The sequence below is a fragment of the Protopterus annectens genome, chromosome 2.part2 (genome assembly GCF_019279795.1).
Source record: "Protopterus annectens isolate FY-2018-M chromosome 2.part2, PAN1.0, whole genome shotgun sequence".
NCBI classification, from domain to species: Eukaryota; Metazoa; Chordata; order Ceratodontiformes; family Protopteridae; genus Protopterus; species Protopterus annectens.
The window spans coordinates 1107496346-1107519483 of record NC_056730.1 but is presented as its reverse complement, the minus strand read 5'-3'; the positions used below and the strand labels follow the sequence as shown (position 1 = coordinate 1107519483).

The 23138-nt window shown below is 38.6% G+C and overlaps 1 protein-coding gene across 1 annotated transcript in view; it reads left to right on the top strand.

Moving 5' to 3' along the window:
* The window catches only part of DOCK8 (dedicator of cytokinesis 8), a 1731107-nt gene that overhangs the window by 1099844 nt on the left and 608125 nt on the right, over positions 1–23138 (top strand). Inside the window, exons 25-26 of the mRNA XM_044064485.1 lie at positions 16763–16858; positions 16951–17109. Of these exons, the coding sequence (XP_043920420.1) occupies positions 16763–16858; positions 16951–17109 (255 nt within the window). The remainder of the gene's footprint in view (positions 1–16762; positions 16859–16950; positions 17110–23138) is intronic.

The following is a 23138-nucleotide window of genomic DNA, read 5'->3' as shown; positions in this document are numbered from 1 at the left end:
ATTTTTTTTAGTTGTTTCTGAAAGTGGTTAATCATTTCAACTACTAAAATTTCTTCAATTCTAAAACCATTCCCACAGTTGAGAAGAGCAGTGACACCAGTGGTCCCTTAAGACATCAGTTCATAAGTGTGATTACTGGTTATTATGCATAACACAGACAAGCCATTCGGTATTCCACCAGCTCATTTAATTGTCATATTCCTGGCAACCAGCAGACTGAATCACAGTTGTCTAGAGTTTAGAGTCAGAAGAAGATTAAATGTGAAGAAATCTTTTCAGTTGTACAAGAAAAGCATAATTTTACATTCCTTGTTTAGCTGATGTCACTTTCTCACATTTAATGTGCATAATCTTGGGACTGAATTCTGCAAGTCTAGTATCACAATTAAGTTTAAAAAAACAACTGTTAGTTGTCCACCTTTCAAGCACTATTGGTTTGAAAGGAATATGGTAGCCTAAATAAGTAATACTGTAGGTATGAGTTAAGGTCAGGATACACTAAATTCAATTTTGAACCATTTCACATGGCCGGTATAATTTATTGTGGGTTCATTAATTGACTTACTGGCAGTTGTTCAAATTAAAATGCATTATTTGGCTTTATGCAGCTGTAGCAGGGGTTAGGAATGTCTTTATTCAGTGACTGGCTGTCTTTGAAGAGACTGGCAAGATATATGATCTTATGACAAATATAACAGATAATGATTTATACAAATACTTTTTTATAGAGACACCCACTGTTCCCACATTTAGAGGGTTGCCAAAAATCCATAAAGGTGGACAAAACCCACCTATGAGACCGATAGTATCGAGTAAAGGCTGGTTAATGGAAACTATGTCAATTTATGTTGAAAAACAGCTATGACCAATAGTAGAACAAACAGGCTCCATCATTAGAGATACTCAACAGTTCCTTGAAACCTTTTCTAACTATATCTTTACAGGAAGCAATATTTCCACATGCTATTTGGTAACATTAGATGTGACATCATTGTTTATGGCAATTCCTAATAATATAGGCATGGAATATGTACGATTATTTTTGATAAATAAAGGAATGTCTAGGGAATTAGTTATAAGGGTTATGATGCTAATTGAAGTGATTCTACAAATTAATGGTGTGGCGATGGTTACGCCCTGCGCCAGTTCATACACCAATTTAGTAATGGCGTACTGGGAATTTCACATATGTGATAAATAATCTATTATTCAAAGATAACATTAGGTACTATAAACATTTTGTAGATGATTTTTTTTTTGTATGGGAAGGTAATGTAGATAAACTACAAGAGTTTATGGATTACATTAATGGTACAACCAACTTTTATCATTTAAAGCCAATTGGTCTAGAGATAAGATAGAGTTTTTAGATGTGTTATTTAGTAAAGATCTGAATGGCATTCAGACCAAAATGTATAGAAAAAGCTGCAGGAAAAATACCCTCCTACATCGTAATAGCATGCATCCCCTGCACAGATATCAAAATATAGTGAAAAGCCAGGAATTGAGACCCTCTAGACTGACAAGCGAGGAGTCATCCTTTAATGAAACACTAAGTACTTTGAAAAATGAATTCAAGGAAAGAGGCTATAACATTAGTGAATGTGATGAGTTACTTGAGAATGTGGTTGTGGAAAGGCAAGGGATCGGGTAAACCCTTCTTTAATAAGGACAGTAACCATGAGCAAAAAAGAAGCAATACATCCACGCAAATTAATAGACTTAGTATTCCATACACCAGTAACAATAATAAGATAAGGGGCATAGTGAGGAAACATTGTAACATATTGACAGTAGATGAAACGATTTTAGGAATAGTAGGCGCTCAACCTTGATACTCATATAAGAATACTAAATCTTTAAAAAGGATGCTATGCTACGATAAGAATAAGATACATAGGGTACAGTCAGAAAGGAAAGGCACATTCGCTTGTAGAAATTGTAATCAGTGTTCATATCTGACAAATGCAAATGTGTTTAAACATCCTGATACAGGTAATGTCTATACATTTCAACACTATGCAGACTGTAAATCACGTGACCTGGTATATCTGACCCAATGTCAGAAATGTAGTTCATTTTATATAGGAAAGAAGAACAGAACTATACATGAAAGAATCAGGGAACATTTATATGCCATCCATAGAGAAGACGAATGCAATGTCTTAGCAAGGCATAATATAAATCATGATTTGACTCATACGTTTGTCTTCTTAGTGATAGAACTGATAACAAATAACATCAGACTAGGGAATATTAGGAATCACACTGAGAAAGAAGAGAATAAATGGATTCTGAAGCTACAAGCGGATAAAGGGCATGGATTGAATGAGAACGTTTCCCTGAAACCTTTCCTAGCAGATAGACCCTTTATTCATTGAATATATTGTGTTGATTCAAGTTTTATATACATATATATATAAAAAATGCACTTTCCATGAGTTTAACTTCTTGACCACATGTTGCATTTTTACTACTTTTTGCTCTCCACATATGTATAGAGTTAGTTAAATAATCCATACCAAATCATATCCAGTTTCTTATATACACCTATATGAAGTATACGTAAACAGTTAAGTTGCAATGAATAACAAAATTTATATGTACCTCCCTTCTGAGCTATTTGATAGGGGTTGATGGAATATCTCTAGATAGAAGCCTGAAATTTCATTTTATACTGTTAAGTACATTTACAATTATTTTTTTTGATAATGGGAATTTCTATAGTTTTTTAAGATACTGCTATATATTCCAGCGTTTTTAATATGAAGATATACTGCATCTTTATGACAATTTCTATTATAAAAGTAAATAGTGACAAGTGATTTTAACCTTCTTTTATATATTATAAATATTATTACAATAAAAGATTTTTGAAATGTCTGTTTTTCACATTGTTTAATATGATTCATATGTATATATAAATAAGTAGGGAGTTGCTTTAGACAAACAATTGAAAGGTTTTAATTTGTAGAAACGTTTGATGCAATAATAATTAGTTTTTTGAAAACCACACTGTTATGTGACTGGCTGAACAATCAATTAATGAAATACTAAGATGTATTTAAACTGCCATTTTTTTGGTGAAATTATTAAGTCTGAAGAAGCATTCTTAAGAATGCAAAAGTGCTCACTTATTCATATTTGGTCGTTTTTATGTGAATAAAGTCTCCTTTGCTGTTTATGGTGTAGCCTCTTGATTTTTACTGGATTTTACAACATCTTAAGAATGCTGTGATTTAGAGTCCGATATCCACCGTGTAAGAAAATCAGTAATTTCTTATATTAGTACATACTGGGCTTTAATAGGTTAAGCAGACTCCCCAGCAGTAGTTATGAAGATTAAGACTTAGTTATACTCCAAACTCTCTCCTCCACTTGATAAAGGGATCAGTTGCCATTTGCCTACTTGCCAACCTATCACATGTACACAACGCTTTGCTTTCAGCACAACTTGTATTTGTTTCCCACGGAGATAATATTTTTCACGTCTTTCAATGAACCTCTCTGAAAGCTAATAACCTTCAACTGCCCAGATCACTCTAGCTTATAGCTTAACTGTAAATATTTCCAATGATCATTCAGACACAATCCAAACCTCTCCTGAAAAGATACCAGCATACTCAGCCCCCCTCCCTACCATATACTGCAGCTTCCTCAATGCATCCAGTCTGTCAGAAGCCCATTCTTTCCAATTATTCTACCTCTACCTGAAACAGAATATGGCCCTGTATTGGTGTATCCAGGCCCTACCTTTTCTCAACATATAAAATCCTTCCTAATCTCTTAAGATGTCACTCTACTGTCCCTGTTATATACCATATCTTCAATTCCCTTGGTAGCTTATCAGTGCACTAGCCACATGCAGCCACTGCGGAACCAGCTAATATCCTGGCTTCAAGCAGTTCCTATAATGGGAGGTATGATATATAGACAAGTGCTGTAAAGGAGGCAGTATGTGCACACAGGTATGGGCACCCCAGACCACCCTCTTGTGGAAAAGTACACTGACCTAGATGAGGTGTCACATGTTAGTTGCTGTCCTATATAAATCTGGATATGAGATGCTTCATTTTTGTTATCTAGCACAAAGTACCTGCAGACAGGCTATGATGTACGACATAAAGTACCAAAGGTATAAAAATGTCTTTACAGTTAAAACCTGTCCCAAAAGACACAGCCCCATTCTCTTCCCTGTATGAACACACGCAAATAACTTTTTCCATAAGGGGTTAACATTTCGATCTAGCATTTTATGAGTGAGTAATAAAATAAATATACATTAATACCTTGGGAGTTTGTTACACCAAAGAAAACTGATATCCGTGAAGTGCCTCTTGAATTCCCCAGGTGTTTCACTGAATGAGATAAGGTGGAGACCTGACATTCCCACAAAGTCATCAATGTCTTCTGCTAAACTTCTAGATCATGGTTTAGATTACTAGAAGTGAGTCAGCAGCCATCCACACAAAACATTTTAACTTTCATGTCTGCACAGTACCACCTTTTGCATAACTGATTATGTTTTGTCAACAAAAAGAGATACGGTGGCATCCCTGTCTTGCTTCATTTTTTATATTGTTTTCTTAGCAATGTTTCATTCATTAACACCTTTGCAGATGAGGAATAAAAAGTACTTTACAACTCTATAAACTTTAGAGGTAAATCCCATATTCTGCACCATTTTTCAAAAACCTGCCCAGCAGATGATGTCAACTGACTTTTGAAAATGCATGAGCATTAGTATTACCATGTTTACTCCATCTGCTTGATTTGCATAATGATAAGCAATACCCTTCCATGATCACCACTACGCCTACTTAGGAAGAACAAACCTACAGGAGTAGACTTGAGTGGTAGTGCTAGCTTTAAGTACTGTGTTCTGCATCTTGTGTAACAGTGTCTATATTAAATCATCAAAACATCAGATTATCGAATGGCATTTCATCAGAAATGCCATTCATTGAACCCCACCTCATGTGGGGGCCTGAACACCGCCACATCCCCTATTAATTATATATACCAACTCCAAGATCACACTACAATGGGGAAAGGGCAAATTTCCCAATCCGTACCATAATGCAATCTTAGTTAGAATGGTTCGATGAATGGCATGTTCGATAAAATGCCATTTGATGATCTGTTCATTCAGTGAAATAATAGGTACCCATTGTAACAAAATCGGTAGTGATTCTAATCTTACAGTGGTCAGCTTGAGTGTGTGTGTGTGTGTGTGTGTGTGTGTGTGTGTGTGTGTGTGTGTTCATTCAACTATCTATCTGGAGATGTTTTAGTAATGGGTTTAGCATAATGGTTAAAGTCTTTGCCTCATAGGCACAAGGTACAGGGTTTGATTGTCACATTGGGTTACTGGCTAGGCTTAAGATGGCCTTTCAGGGCAGTTAGCCTAGTATTCACCTATGAATTTATGAATCAAGTCTGGTAAGAACCAAATAAGTCTAGTTACAAAAATGTTTGCATAAAGCTTAATGTCAGTATCTAGCAAAGAAATTGACTGTAGCTGCCTTCTTTAGTAGGGGGTTCTCTGGTTTAGTGAGCATTACAGTGATAAAGAAGCATGAAGATGTTAAATGTAATCTCCCATTTTGTAAGCCTCTAAACATCTCTACTAGAACTGGGGAGAAGTCCTTCACAGGTTGATATAACTATACAGTCAGGCAGCCATCTGGCCCTAATCCCTTTCTCTGAGGGGAGGAATCAGTCACCTTTGTGACTTGACCTTCTATGATCACAATCTGCAGCTTGACATGAGGAAAGCTTAGTTAACTGCACTCTAAAAAATTGTTCCACTTTCATTTTCTACCTCCCCACTCTCTCACTTTTTTCACTGTAGAAATAATCATAAAATGTCTAAACAGCTTTATTAATACAGTGCTTGTTCCTCACCCTACTAAAGTACTTTAATCCTCAGTATGCTTCCTTTGTTGTATATAATCCCAGCCCAGTACCTAGCCAGGTTTGTTCCATAACATCCAATTCCTAGTAGTTGAACTTTATCAATGCAAACTAACAGCTGTAAATTAGTTAGCCACTAACTACTGTGCACATCCTATATGTCCGAACTGTCAGTGCACCACTAAATTTATTTGTCCTGCATCTGCCCACAAAGTATCAAACACCCACTTACATTCTATGAGCATCGCATCACCCTTTGCCGTTATCAATCTAGGTGCACCTTGACTTCAGATAAAGCTGTTTAACCATGTCCCCCAGCATTGTAGGTGGCATTGCACTAAGTGGGTTGAATTTCAAAAGTTCTTTAATTCTCTTTTTAATAAGGATTTAGTTTCTCCACATCTGAACACCATGGGCAAAGCCTCCCTAAATGAGTAGGTTAATCTCATTGTGCAGAGGACAACCACAAGGCCACTGCTGCATGGTCAGTTATTGCAGAAGGATCCATCTAAACCTACCTACTGAACCTGATGAAATTCATTGAGAAGGTCATCAAAGCAATGAATGAGGGCAAAACAGTACATACTGCCTACCTTGATTTGGCCAAGGCATTCAACAAAATACTTCTTTCAGACACTGTAGACAAACCTCAAGAAACTGGGTGTGAATACATTTGACACCTGCTGGATAGCCAGCTTGCTCACAGATAGGACCCAAGAAGTTTGGATGGGGAATCTACCTCCACAAAGAAGCCAGTTGCTGGAGGTGTCCATCAGGACTCAGTGCTGGGGCCTTTTCTTTTTGGCATCTACTTCTCTTAAGTCAAGGCCAACATCAAGGACCTGTGGCCTACCAAGTTTGCAGATGATTGCAAACTAGGAACAGTCATAGAATTCCCCAAACACAAAAATAATGTCCAAGAAGGCCAAAGCCACAGTCTGAAACTCAATGCCAAGAGATGCATAACAGTACCCTTTGGGAAGACAGCTACCCTTGAAAACTGTCACATTGATAATATACCCCTAGGAGTGAACCCATTCACCTGGGATTTGGGAATCCACGTAAACAGTTACTTGGCCTTTGACTATTACTTGTCTGTGATAGTAATGAAATCATTCAATACTGAACAACTTATAAGCAAGGGTATGACATCTAGGTCAAAGGATGTCATTGCTCCACTGTACTCAGCCCTCATGAGACCAATCTTTCAGTACAATGTCCCCTTCATTATGTACCTGACCACGTATATGCAAAATTGGGAGCATCCAGAGAGATTTCTCACAAAAAGAATAGAAGGCATAAACAGCATGCCCAATGCTGATAATCTCAAAGTCATATCCTTGTATTCAGTCTTGTAAAGACTGCTGAGAGCTGATCTATGCCTGGCCTATAGACCATCCTCCGATCCCACTCTGATGGACCTTTTGCACATCTACAAAGCACGGAGCATCAAGGTTACCTGACCAAGGGATCTAAACCTCTTCTGCAACATAAACATGTTAAAGGGAAAGGTATGTGTTTCAGATATTACGCCTTCTGTGGAACAGGCTTCCCAACCATGTAAAGCAGAGTTCTTCCCTAAACCAATTCAAGTGTAGCTTAAACCAATGGATGTAGAATTGAAAATTTACCCCTGGTCTGACATCTATGTCTCTAATAAGCATAGGCAGCCTGTATATGATTGACCATCCATATCCAAGCCTAGATATACCCCTAAAAATAACCCTGGAGTATCAAAATTTGTCAGACACATTTAGGGAAGCATGACTAGGCTTACAAATGCACACATGGGTTGTTATTAGTCTAGTAGTCAACTATGAACCTATAAATGGTGGTGGAAAAATATATATTTTTTGGTATAGCCCTTTTGTAAGTACCACAAAACAAATATACCTGCAAAAAGGTACTAAAAGATGTCTTTGTGCTCACTGTGGCAGGCATGATTTGTGCCAACATGTATGAATAGAACATTACACACAGGCAGCAATTCACATGCAGTGAAGTTACCTGGCTTCATTAGCATAACCGTAGCACTAACTACCCAATGTTAGCACTATTTAGAACATTGGTGCCAGTTTGTGTTATATTGTTTACAAGCATGCCACTATGAGTTGGATGACTTTGACTAAAACCTCTGAACATGTGGAGTGTCTGGGTATTATGGAAGGAGTCCTGCCTGTAAAGTACCTCAGCAACAAATACAAAACACACAAAACCAACCAGTCCTAGTGTCCAAACAGCTCTTGAAGATGAGGCAACAAAAATATCTAAGAAAAAACAACAGGTGCTCAGTGCCAAACACTACTTTAATGAGTAAAATAATAAAACACAGCAAAGCATTCAAGTTACCAAACTTTTTCTCAGTCCAATTACACATCTCATTGTCTTCACACAGTTTAAACATGTACACCAGCCAATCACACCTATTCTTAAAATCACATGGGTTATGTGTGTGTGCTCCTTCTACTATGCTGTTTTATATTAACAGCATTTAGCTGTTTAATAACCCATGTGATTTTAAAAATAGGTGTGATTGGCTGGTGTACATGTTTAAACAGTTTGAAGATAATGCAATGAGTAATTGCATTGAGAAAGAATTTTCTAACTTGAGCGCTTTGCTGTGTTTTATAGTTTTACTCATTAAAGTAGTGTTTGGCATTGAGCTCCTGATGTTTTTTTCTTCAGCAACTACAAACCCTGTGGTGCATGTCAGGAAGGGTGAGGCAGATGTTGTGGTGTACCATTAGCAACACAAAACATCACACATAAGCCTACAGCCAATGGTTCCCCAAGAACAAAGTCCATAAGGCAATCATATACTTTACCTAATAGTGTTGTTATTAGGGACTCTATTGTATGTCACACAGATGACCCTCTCACCAGGTTAGACAAAGAGATGATAAGGGTTAGTTGCCTGTCTGCAGCCCGGATCCGCAATATCAAGCAAAAACTCAAGTCACTGTACCCCAGGTACCACATAGTCCACGTGGGAGTAAATGGCCTAAGACAGGGTCAGCAACCTTCACTATCAAAAGAGCCATTTTTGGCCCCTCTCCCACCAAAGAAAATTCATCGGGAGCCACAAAACCTATTTGACCCCAAAAATGATGATAACACAGCGTATGAAGTTCTATATATAGTTATTATACTAAATATAAAAGAACTAAGTTTATAAGAGCAATATTTGAAATCCATCCCTATTTTTGTTCCTTTGTTGGGATTGCTCAAATGCTCTCAATGTGTGTGTGTCACATCTCTCAACCTCTTAGAACAAGAAATCTGTACAAAGCCATAAATAATGGCACACAAAGGCTCAAATATAGGGACACTTTTTAAATATTGCTCTTACAATCTTAGAAAGTTGATAGAATAACAGACTTTGCATGAATTTTCTGAAGGGTATGAAGTCTGAAACTCAAATGTCTATCTATTTTTTTCTGACTTCAGCCCTCAATAATTTTCCAGAAAACCACAATTTTATGAGAAACAGACCAAAAATATGAGGCAAAAGTCAGGACATTCTGCAAAATCCTGCACAGTTGAGAGGTAACTGTGTGTGTGTGTGTGTGTGTGTGTGTGTGTGTGTGTGTGTGTGTGTGTGTGGAAAATGCACAGTAACAGAAAGCATGTTATTCTAGCAAGTTTATAAGAGCAATATTTGCTCAATCACTCTCAGTGTGTGTGTGTGTGTATGTATGTGCTGTGCGGAAGAGTGCCCATTATTTTTCAAAGCTACAGGGAGCCACTTCAGTGGGGTAGAAGAGTCACATGCGGCTCCAGAGATGCAGGTTACAGACCCCTGACCTAAGATGTACCTCATTGGACTATATGAAAAGAGACATAATGGATCCTCCGAATATGTCTTACAGACAGGTACAAGCCTTGCACTGAGCAGTGTTCTACCTTCACCAAGGATGATTCCATAGTATGTACATATAATAATTGATTTTAATGATCAGCTTAGTTTCTGGTGTCACTCCAGAGGGATCCAGTGTCTGTCAGTGTGGGAAGACATGGCGAACAGAACATGTTGCTTTGCCAAAGATAGGCAGCACCTACCCCCTAGACTTTCGGATATTGACTAAATCTTTATTCACCCATTAAAGCCCTTTTTAGACAAAGAAGAAGTCCCCAAGCAATGTTAAGATGTTAAGGATCAGCGCTGTGAGCCTAAACAAAAAAACTCCACACCCTTCAAGCCCTCCTCACTGTGGAGAATGTAGACTTCTATGCCATGACTCAAACTTGGTTTAAAGCCATATAAAATACTCTGGCAGTGCAAGGCTACAGTGATTTCCACACATTTAGACTAGCAACAGCACAGACTGAGGCCAAAAGTCGAGATGTATTGACCTATATTAACAAACATAGCTTGGTTAAACAGGATGATACCATGGAGCTTCCACATCATATCATGGCCTGCTGCAGGTCACCATCTATGTTCCTGCAGTCCTACAACTCTTACCTAAACCTACTAGAGGTGCTTACCATCCAACCAAACACCCTATTCCTGGGTGACTTTAACTACCCCTCTAATATACTGTATCTAGTACTAATGGCAGACTGCTGATCACCTAAAGGCTCTGTCTCTGTACTCAGTCTCCTACAGGCTTCTGAGAAGGTAACTTTGCCTGGTGTTTAGGGCTTCTTCAGACATAGCCCTGATGGATCTGTTGCACATGTGCAAAACAACCAGCACCAGAAGCACAAGATCCAGGGATCTGAACTTGTGACATAAGCAGAACATGCAGGAGAGACAGATATGTGCCCCAAAGGATCCCCAAGCTATGGAAGAGGCTCCCCCACCATGTAAAACAAGTTAATTTCTGAACCTAGTCAAATGATACCTTTACAATTGGATGGGAAATTGTAAATTGACCCCCATTCTGGCTCCCATTTTCCTTAATGACAGAAGCATTGAAAAGGAAAAGCATTATTCTAACACCCCAACTACAAATCCCTTTCTTACCTGCCTACTAACCTGTCCCCCCATATAGATGCCTATGATACTCGAGGCCAAAATAGTTTGGGGAGTGTGGTTAGTCTTGTAAGGGTCCTAGTGATCATTAGCCTAGTAACAATCTATGAACCTATGTGTAACTGGGAGCCCATGATGCTGGTATGGCACAGTACTGTCTGCCTATGTGGAGGAGATCAAGCTGTAAACAGCATACTGTGGGGATTACATGCCACAAGGGTATGGGATTCCAGGGTCATTTGTAGACAGTACCTAAAGGGGGGAGATGCATAGCACTAGTTGTAGCTGCTAACCACGTATATTAATGATAGATAGCAGTGGTCATACTCAGTCACATTCATGTCACAGCATAGCATACACAGCCACTGACCAACATGTTTTACCCTCAGGTGTACAGGTGCTGGCATGGCTACCTGAGAGGGTCAAGCTTTTGAATGTTCATTTACCAGGAGTATTAACTGCTTTAACTGCTACTACAAGATATCCACATACTTGGCACGTGCCACCTGAACAAAGGTACCGTAGACAAGCATTATTGAGACTAAATTTGGCAGGACCTGGTGTAGAATCAGGTATGTGAAAGGTTACTGATATGATACTCTGTACAAACAAAAAAGCACAGGACATTGTGACAAGCAGGTCAAAGTGGCTTACTGAGGTCAAGGATTTTTTTCCTTTTTTTCTTTCTTTCTTTGTTGTTCTTTTTTTGTTGTCACTTCTTGGTAATGAGGAGAGTCCACTTGTACGTGGTTGTAGCTTAGTTGTGGGTTCCAGTCTGACACCAACCATCTGTGTTTCAGTAGGGGAAGCACCAGGTTAGTAGTTTCCATTACAGTCGACTATATAACACATTCCATGGCGCTATTGAAGTGAGGGGGTGAATCTGTTGACTTGCTCTATAGTGTTCTTTTCTTGTGCAAATTTATGGTCTTCCAGTCACCTCTAGCCTGCAAATTCAGCAACCCACATGACAGGGTACATCTGTCAACTTTTCCTTTAGTGGTATTTTCATATGTAGTAGTATGCATGTCACAGGGGGTTATGGAGAAAGAGATGTTTGTGGGCTGACACTGGGTGTCATCAGTGTTCATGCTTTCACAGGTTCCACTGGTGGAGGTCCAGCACAACAAGACAATGTGGATACCAGTGGATAATGATGATGGCAAATGCAAGTGGCATAGTTTGTAAACTCAATGCCACTGTCTACAGTGCTGCATGAGGATGGATCATCTACATGCACAATTACAGAGATCCCTGAAGAGGAACAGAGTGAGCACATGGCCTCAAACAGTACACGAGAGAGACATTGTGTATGTGAGAGTGCAACATTAATTATAGCAAAGTTATGTAACACAAAGATTAGGGTGCTCTGCATTTATCCTTTTTAGTGGTCCACCTTGTAGTATTGTTGTATATGGACAGCATATGGATAATTTCTTTTTTTTTTGATGGGAAGAGGTAAAAAATATATGCTTGTTTTTAAAACAAAAAGTGGCTATTTTTTCTGGTGAGGAAGTAAGCTGTGGGAAGAACAGGAGTATTATTTACCTCTTCTTTTTTAATATGATTCACCTCCCACCTCTGCCACACTGACCTTCAAACTCCCCTAACAGGACTTGGCCCATTCATTCCATACTGGTGAGGAATTCTGTTCTTCATATCAGTTAAGATGACAGTAAGAGGGGCTATCATCCTGGCAGACAGGAAGTCCATGTTCTTGCCAGCATCCCAGCAGAAGCTTTTTTGAGTTATGTTAATCCACCCTGGGCAAGAGAATGGGCCACCTGCACCTTGGGGACCCACAGTACCCTCCCCATGTGGATGAATGATCCCACCCACTTAGTACTCACAACTACCAGTATATAATGGCTTGGTGGGCCAAAAACTTATCCCAGAATGCCTATTCCACTTCACACCTCTTAATAAGGGTAAATATGGAAGAAAAGCATCTTGCTCTGCTCCCCCCTCCCCCAGGATGTGTATACCTATCTACCCCTGTCTGTGCTGTCAAGCACACGAACTTTAAATCAGACTCGGGTAACATGGGCTTTAGCCAGTACTCTATCCCTCTGTTCCACTAGTGCAAGCTAAGAGACAGTACTTACTTAATAATAGTAAAAAGTTATCAGTGTGATTTACTGGGAAGTAGGAAGGGCAGGAGTCTGAGAGCAACAAGTTGAAATACATTACTGTTACTGTAGCCATTAAATAATAGGTGTTTATAGCATATGATTCTTTCCTGTTATGCTGCCTTTCACTTTAATTGCTGTGAACATCAGTGCAGCTTGGAGAGGAGGCAGGCTGTCTGTGAAGGAAAGAACCATTGCAGTTACTTGATCACTGTTAAATTATCATGTACGAATTGTCAGTGAGAGGCACTGCATGTGACTGAGAGCAACAAGCATTTACATTATTGTTTACCTTGTTTCATCTATCACAGCCAGACATCAGATGTTTATGTAATTAACAAAATGGATCTTGTGGGGTGGGAGGCAGGTGGTTGTGAAAGCAAGGGAAACTATTTAATTTATTATAGTTAAACAATCATTAATATCAGGTAGGGGCAATGCAAGTGTTTGAGAACAACATCTTAAAATGCATTACTGTGGCCATGATTTCTTTCAGCTAGCCTCAATTAAACATAACAAGTGTACACAGAAAGTGTTGATATTTGAGAGGGGGAGATCAGTTTATGTATGAATTTGACTAAAGAATGCTACCACTTATTTATTTATTTACATTTGATTACCAGGTAGTGTCTGACTGGGCCAGGAGCCTGTTTTTTGCGGAGACCCTGGGAGAAAATCTCCAATGAAGATTACATACTTATACATTAGTACAGTTGAGATTTATATGTATGAAAAACCATCAAATATGCAAAAGAAGTTCAAGTAAGATCTTTGACATTGTATCCAAAAGCATGTAACATTAGTTAACACAATAAGCCTATACAATTAATAAGATAACAGCATACAGCCTAAACAATTACTATTTTTTTTTCTTTTTAAGTAGGATAACAGTATCAAAAGGAAGGTAGAAGGCTCATTGCCAAGATATAATGACAATGGGTAGTGGTGAGAAACAAGGTAGACTGTAAAAAGATAAGATCAGTTAGTCTGAGGGAGAACAGGAGCAAAGTCAATGATTATTGAAATGTTCTTTTAGGGACTGGATAAGATCAGTTAGTCTGAGGAAGAACAAGAGCAAAGCCAATGATTATTGAAATGTTCTTTTAGGGACTGTTTGAATGTATCTGTACCAGGGATGGACAAATTGTGCTGGGGAAGAGAATTCCAGTGTTTGGCAATGTCGTGGCAGTATAAGGAGTCACTTTTTACTTTGTATACTATATATTTTTTATTAACATTTTAAGTAGTGTCAGTGGCTCAGTAGGGAGCACACTTGCCTTTTGTTCCAAAACATCAGAAGGCTGTAGGTTCAATTCTCACACCAGGTACTTGTTAATTTCCTGCATTGATACGGCAGTGTGCCATAAGGCAGGTGATGTATTCCTGAGTGTGCTGTCCTTCAAATGAGTTCGTAAACCAAGGTCCCATCTGCCTTAGGTGGTGGTAGCCAGGTGGATGTAAAAGATCACATGACACATAATGAAAAAAAAAAAGAGAGAGCGAGAGAGAAAGAGTAGGAGATGTTCCTTGGTGTCCTGGCCAAATTTCCCCTTAGCCATTATGAATGCTACCTTGGGTCTCCTCTGAAAAGAGGACACTGGCCTAGCGGGACTAACCCCATCAACAAAGAAATAAATTGATGCAGCTTCACTTTTGTCTTTTAAGTTAGCAGTACACTCTAAGGATGTTTATAGATAATGCCCCAGTAATTATGTACCAGATTGCAGGAAAATGGATGTTAACCACATAAAGAGTCATTGACTCAGGAAGGTTAAAGAAACTGAAATTTCATTAAAAAGTCGACAAGAAACAATGAAAATAAAGAAGCATGAAGGGGATTCCATTAGATAAATTGATCATATCCAGAAATGGGGAAATTTCTGCTGACTATTAAGAACAGAGACAAGGGTAAAGAACATGACCTGACTAAGCTTGGACTTCATATATCCTTTACTCCTAAGAGTAAGTTATGTCTCCTCAGGCTACATCCTCTCAGCCTTGTCTCATTTCTGACAAGCCCAGCACACATTACTTGACTGTACTCAGAGACAATAAAGTGAAGTGGAGGCCTCCTCAGATGAGAATGATTCTGCTGTATATGCCATGCTGTTGGATATAGCTGACTCACACTCACTCACTGACTGGCCAGATTGTGAAGATGAGGGATTGTATTCAGAAGGATTTGTAATGATGTTGCCCTGCACTAAATAGCACGTACGAGTTAGTGAGACATGACCAGTGCTGATTTAGTATGCATGAAATCTAACAAGACTCCATTATGTTGGAGAAACTGCTGTGTAGAAAAACAACACATGTCTAAGAATGTCAGTAATCATGCAGCTGAAGTGACCGCAATTTGGGTGGTCACATGACCAAAGTGAAACCTTCACTTGTGTGGATAGGTAGCCCAAGGAGCTTTGATCTTTCTGCACATGAGTGCACTGTGTACGTGAATATAGATAGAAAGACAGATAATATACTTCAACAGGGATATATCCACCTATCTATATGTGCTTGTGTATTGTATGTATATATATATATATATATATATATATATATATATACACACACACACACACACACACATATATAAATAATGTATATATAACATATACATGTATATATAGTGTATGTATATATATATATATATGTATATATATATATATATATATATATATATATATATATATATATATATATATACACACACACACACACACACACGTATGCATGAGGGCATATATATTCACATGCACATATGCAACAACAATATGACAGATGATGTACATTTTACTGAAGATAGAAAATGGAATGGTTCTAAACAAACACCTTTGTCTCCTGTTGACCAACTACATTCATTAATTATGTCTTGTATAATTAGAAGCAGACCACCTATAGCTAGAAAATACCTTTATTTTGTGTGTGTGTGTGTGTGTGTGTGTGTGTGTGTGTGTGTGTGTTTATACTCGCACAGTTTTGACTTGTGTGCATGTATATAAAACTTCCATACACACATGCACTTATCCTTGATTTAATGACCCAGTCCTTTTTTATCTGCCTTAAAAAATAATATGTGCTTTGTGGATTTCTAACATTATCTCTGCTACAGAATTCTGCTTCAGGATTTATACAACTCCTTCTTAAATTGACGTTTAGAATCATTTAAGTGTCATTTATTGTGTAAAGTAGGCCCTACTCTTGGTCCCTGTCTTCATTTTCAAAGTTGGGTATTAAAGGTGGAGGAGGAAGGAATAGTACACATACTGAGGAATTTAATTTCAGATGCTCTGTGTCGCACTTTATTTGTGGTTGACATTTCAGAACTGCCGACATACCCCATGTGACATTCATTGATTGCCATCAGAGCTGTTGTTTATTTTCCAGCTGTTCTTTCTCTTTACTATGTAGACCATGTGTTACTCTTAAAACTTACTATACTGCATTGGACATAAAGGAAAATTACTGATGTATGGAGTAAGTGGTTGCCCTGACCATGTTACCAAGATCTGCATTTCTGTCCAACTTACTTATTACTTGTAGGGGATACAAAATAATGTAGAATTATAGGCCATCTTTAATAACATTCAAACAAGTTCTTGTGCAAAAAAAAACATGGTGCATAACATATTCTAATTTATTGTGTGTGAAGAAGTGGAAATATTATATGCATAGAACTTTTGCTCATTGTAAAGTGTGCTATATTTAAATTGTGTTTATTTGTGTTATTTTAACGTTGTAGCTCTTCCATGAGGAACTAGCGCTGCAGATGGTAGTAAGTTCTGGTGTTGGGCGAGAGAATGTCTTCAAGTATGCCTGGTTCTTCTTTGAGCTGCTGGTGAGGTTTTAGAATTTTAGGACTTTTAATTTAATATACATTAATTTATGTTGATGCCATATTAAATACATTTTTATATTCCAATTCCCAAGGTGAAAAGCATGACACAATTCTTATGTCAAGTGGACAAACATGAGGTCTCACGCAGAACTCGTTTCTCAGATCGCTTCAAGGATGACATCACCACTATAGTCTCTGTTGTCACTGCAGAAATATGTTCAATTTTGCATAAGCAGCAGAAATTAGCAACGGTATGTATGAAGGAGTTACATAATGCAGTTATAATGTTGGATGAATCTGAAGTCTTGCACTGTGAATTTCTAATAAATTATCATGTGCTGACCTTGGTATATGCCCCCAAAAATGTAACATAATATATTTCAAGAGAGTAATTTTAGTAAGAGCATATAATCACAAACGCTAAAAAAACAAAGGCATATAGTAGAGTATAATTACTGAACATGGCAAATAGTTATTGGCTCAGAATTTCAGACACTAAGATATTGAAATACCTGCTTGTTTAACACAAGTGTAAGGATTAAGAACAGTGAAAACAAAAAAAAAAAACAAGTCATATTCACAAACATAAGGGATTTATGAAAAATGTAATTAATTGACAAAATAGATAGGTTATATTGAGAGGGGAAAAAACATACTAGAATATGCAGTTGATAGTTACAAGAAGTACTGAAGTGCCGGATAGTTAGAAACGGCTACATTATATCTGGGAGGGGACATTGTTAATATGACAGATGAGATGAAATATTTAGCAGAGTAACTTACAGATACATAAGAGGTAGAATACATGTGGCAAAGTGTAGGTCACTGTATATTTATGTACCTTTAAGAAGCTATCCAAGGGTTTGCACAAGCGTATAAATACTGAGCACGTGCAAGACTTACTGCCATTTTGTAGTAAGCTGTTGAGATATAAGCATGTGTGTGTATGCAAGGTCTGTCTATTAACCAGTTTGTTTATACTTTATGATGCTGCTACCCATCCTGATGGCTTTCTATGTATTAAAGCATCTAAACAAAATACCCGCCTGCTTGTCATCTATGTTAGAGAGTGATGAGCGACACAAAATAATAGTTGTTTAAACACTGAAGTGTTTCTTAGGCCAAAACATACAAAGGCACCTGTGCTCCAGGGCACTGTGCAGTAGTGTGATATCAGTGGGCAACACATATCTTCCTGTAATGAGTTCAAGCAGTGGTGCACTACCATACCTCTCAACTGTCCAGATTTTCACAGAATGTCCATATTTTTGCCTCATATTTTTGGTCTGTTCATCATAAAATATGTGTTTTTTCTGGAAATCATTAAGGATCGAAATCATTAGATAATGACATACATTTGAGTTAACATCTTCATAATATCCTTCAGAAAATGCATGCTAATTCAAAACATGTTATTCTATCAGCTTTCTAAGTTTCTAATAGCAATATTGAAAATCTGTTCCTGATTTTGGGCCTTTATCCCCACATTATTTTTGGCTTTGTCCAGATTTCTTGAGCTTAGAGGTAAAGACATATAGGCATTACAGAAGTGATTGCATGCAGAAATTAAAGGACTTTGTTAGTTTGGATAATGGGAGCTCATGGAGGGATAGTGCCCCAGATTGTTCTCAAAAATGGTGTAGAAATGTTGACATTGCTGGGAGTAATAATATAGATTGTTCTCAACAATGGTGTAGAAATGTTGACATTGCTGTGAGTAAGAAGGTAGATTGTTCTCAACAATGGTGTAGAAATGTTGACATTACTGGGAGTAAGAAGGTAGATTGTTCTCAACAATGGTGTAGAAAAGTTGACATTGCTGGGAGTAAGAAGGTAGATTGTTCTCAACAATGGTGTAGAAAAGTTGACATTGCTGGGAGTAAGAAGGTAGATTGTTCTCAACAATGGTGTAGAAAAGTTGACATTGCTGGGAGTAAGAAGGTAGATTGTTCTCAACAATGGTGTAGAAAAGTTGACATTGCTGGGAGTAAGAAGGTAGATTGTTCTCAACAATGGTGTAGAAAAGTTGACATTGCTGGGAGTAAGAAGGTAGATTGTTCTCAACAATGGTGTAGAAAAGTTGACATTGCTGGGAGTAAGAAGGTAGATTGTTCTCAACAATGGTGTAGAAAAGTTGACATTGCTGGGAGTAAGAAGGTAGATTGTTCTCAACAATGGTGTAGAAAAGTTGACATTGCTGGGAGTAAGAAGGTAGATTGTTCTCAACAATGGTGTAGAAAAGTTGACATTGCTGGGAGTAAGAAGGTAGATTGTTCTCAACAATGGTGTAGAAAAGTTGACATTGCTGGGAGTAAGAAGGCAGATTGTTCTCAACAATGGTGTAGAAAAGTTGACATTGCTGGGAGTAAGAAGGTAGATTGTTCTCAACAATGGTGTAGAAAAGTTGACATTGCTGGGAGTAAGAAGGTAGATTGTTCTCAACAATGGTGTAGAAAAGTTGACATTGCTGGGAGTAAGAAGGTAGATTGTTCTCAACAATGGTGTAGAAAAGTTAACATTGCTGGCAGTAAGAAGGTAGATTGTTCTCAACAATGGTGTAGAAAAGTTGACATTGCTGGCAGTAAGAAGGTAGATTGTTCTCAACAATGGTGTAGAAAAGTTGACATTGCTGGGGTAAGACGGTAGATTGTTCTCAACAATGTTGTAGAAAAGTTGACATTGCTGGGAGTAAGAAGGTAGATTGTTCTCAACAATGGTGTAGAAAAGTTGACATTGCTGGGAGTAAGAAGGTAGATTGTTCTCAACAATGGTGTAGAAAAGTTGACATTGCTGGGAGTAAGAAGGTAGATTGTTCTCAACAATGGTGTAGAAAAGTTGACATTGCTGGGAGTAAGAAGGTAGATTGTTCTCAACAATGGTGTAGAAAAGTTGACATTGCTGGGAGTAAGAAGGTAGATTGTTCTCAACAATGGTGTAGAAAAGTTGACATTGCTGGGAGTAAGAAGGTAGATTGTTCTCAACAATGGTGTAGAAAAGTTGACATTGCTGGGAGTAAGAAGGTAGATTGTTCTCAACAATGGTGTAGAAAAGTTGACATTGCTGGGAGTAAGAAGGTAGATTGTTCTCAACAATGGTGTAGAAAAGTTAACATTGCTGGCAGTAAGAAGGTAGATTGTTCTCAACAATGGTGTAGAAAAGTTGACATTGCTGGCAGTAAGAAGGTAGATTGTTCTCAACAATGGTGTAGAAAAGTTGACATTGCTGGGGTAAGACGGTAGATTGTTCTCAACAATGTTGTAGAAAAGTTGACATTGCTGGGAGTAAGAAGGTAGATTGTTCTCAACAATGGTGTAGAAAAGTTGACATTGCTGGGAGTAAGAAGGTAGATTGTTCTCAACAATGGTGTAGAAAAGTTGACATTGCTGGGAGTAAGAAGGTAGATTGTTCTCAACAATGGTGTAGAAAAGTTGACATTGCTGGGAGTAAGAAGGTAGATTGTTCTCAACAATGGTGTAGAAAAGTTGACATTGCTGGGAGTAAGAAGGTAGATTGTTCTCAACAATGGTGTAGAAAAGTTGACATTGCTGGGAGTAAGAAGGTAGATTGTTCTCAACAATGGTGTAGAAAAGTTGACATTGCTGGGAGTAAGAAGGAATACTTTGAAGTATTCCTGAATTCATTGGGCGTGTCTTCATCTGAGGAGACAGTATGAAAAACAGAAGGTGAAACTGAATGCATTTTATTAAACGGAGCCACTGTAGCAGATAAACATTTCCACTTTGCAACACCTGTTGGAGTAGATGAGAACTGATAGGAAATGCTTAATGCATTATGGGTGCTTTAGATAATATGTTGTTTCTGTGATATATGGAATGCTGGAAAAGTACCTCCCTGAACTAGCAAAATTGGATTTGTGGTTCATATTTTCAAAAATGGAGACATGAGGATATGTTGCAGCTACAGAAGTATCACACTTATCAACCTCCCTGGGGAAACACATGCCAGGGTGCTGGAAAAGAAGCTTCATCCAGTAATTGAGCCTTTCATTCAGGAGGAGAAATGTGCATTCTATCCTGGACATGAAATAATGGATCTCTCTCTTTCCTTGCATATTTATTGGAGACATCACAGCAGATTGCTAGTACTGTCTGTTTATTTTATATTGACTTGTAAAAGGTTAATGAAAATGTGTCCCAAACGTTTTGCAGAAAATGTTACAGTAGTGCAGGGCCCAAGAGACTTGTTACTTCCTCTTCAGTCGCCGTGTTTGAGGACTTAATGTTGTGCATTTATTATTTGGAATAAATTGAATACCTTCAAACTAAGGGTACCTTATCTGGAGCATGTCTGTTGTTTGTGCACTCATAGTTTCATAGGTTCATAGGTAGGTACTAAGTTATTGGCCCTAGGGTCTATATAAGCCTAGCCAAAAAGGTACCCTGGCTTTCGCCACCCAAGAAAATTATTTTCCTGTGCCCCTGTCGAGCAGAGCTACAGAGGTGATCCCCGGGGTGAATTTCCTATTTCCCATCCAATCATCGAGTTTTTCTTGAAGAGTGCTAATGAGGGGCTCAGTTTGATATAGATAGGTAGTCTGTTCCAGAGTATGGGAAATCTCTGGGTCAGGAATCTATCCCTCCGGCATGTTCTGTTTATTGTAGTGACAAGGTTTAGGTCCCTAGAGCATGCAGCTTGGAGGGGATTGGGATTTCTTTAAGTGGAGCATGTCCAACAGCTCTGGGTTTGACATAGTTTTGTATGTTAGGCAGAGATCGCCTCTGAGTAGGCAATATGCGACAGAGTAAAGCTGGAGTTTTTTGAGACGTTCTGCGTTTAGCATCTGTTTGAGGCCAGTAATCCTCTTTGTGAGGTATTTCTGCGGCCTTTCTAGTTGTTGTAGATGTCTTGTGAGGTACATACCAAAAGGGGCATTGTACTCTATAATGGGTCTAATGATTGACGAGTAGAGGGGAACAATTACCTTTTTCCTGGATGAGAAACCTTTTATGATGAGGTGTGCCATGTAGAAGGATTTCTTGACTACTGTGGTGATGTGATTATCAAAGGAGAGACTACCGCCCACCCATGTCCCAAGGTCTCTTATCACACTTTTGGTGTTAAGTAGACTACTACCTATGTGGTAGTTCATGAGTACAGAGTTTTTACCAAAGGAGATGACAATGCACTTTTTGGCATTGAGCTTGAGGCCATGGCTTTGACACCAGGCATCTGTCTCCATGAGGCCCTTTTGTAGGATGTCCACATCGTTAGGAATTTCGATTATGGCTCCTAGTTTGGAGTCATCTGCGAACTTCATTAGCCAAAGACCTTCTGTGTTAGCCAGTACTTCAGAAAAGTAGATACCAAACAGGAGAGGACCCGGGACTGAACCCTGTGGTACTCCACTTGTCACTGGTCTGATGTCAGATTTGGAGTCTGCTACTTTCACAGTGTGGGTTCTGTCAGTGAGCCAGTTGGCAACCCATCGTGTGACATAGGGATTTATACCTAGTTTAGTGAGTTTATCTATAGTTCCAGAGTGGGGGATGGTGTCAAAAGCCTTGGCGAGATCTAGATAGGCTGTTTGAACCACCTTACCCTCATGTACAGCTTTGATGACTGCTTCAAAGAAGTCTATCAGGTTTAGGAGACATGATCTGCATTTTACAAACCCTAACTGGGTGGGGTCCAGAGTTTGGAGATTACCAATGTCTTTGTATATAAGATCCATGAAGATATATCCCATGGCCTTGCAGACCAGGCTCATTAGGCTAATGGGGGCGGTAGTTCCTGGGGTCCATGGTGGCTCCCCCTTTGTGGAGTGGGATAACCGTTGCTGTACACCATTCAGTGGACACAAAGCCTGAAGTGAGGCTGTGATTGAACATGGTGCTTAGGTAGGGTGCCAGTTTATTCTGCAATTCATGTAGAATGCAGCCTGGGTTGTTGTCAGGTCCCATGGATGTTGTGTTCTTGGCTTTGGATAGTGTGTTTTTTACCTGTGCAGCCGTGATTACAGGAACTTTGCATTCTTCCGGTATAGAGATGGCCCCTTTAGTGGGTGAGAGGGGGGTAAAGTTAGCACTGGACTTATCTGCCAGGATGTTGGCAATATCAGTTGGTCTTGTATATTTAGTGCCATTGTGCTGTAACTCAAAGCAGATCTGAGTGTTGCCATTAAGATTCTTAACATAGCTATAGAATGCTTTGTGGTTGTCTTTAGAATCAGTGGTGATTTTGTTTTCATAACTAGCTTTGGAGGATTTTATGAGGAATCTCAGCTTCATACTGAGGCTGACCAGGGAGTTCCTCCAATCAT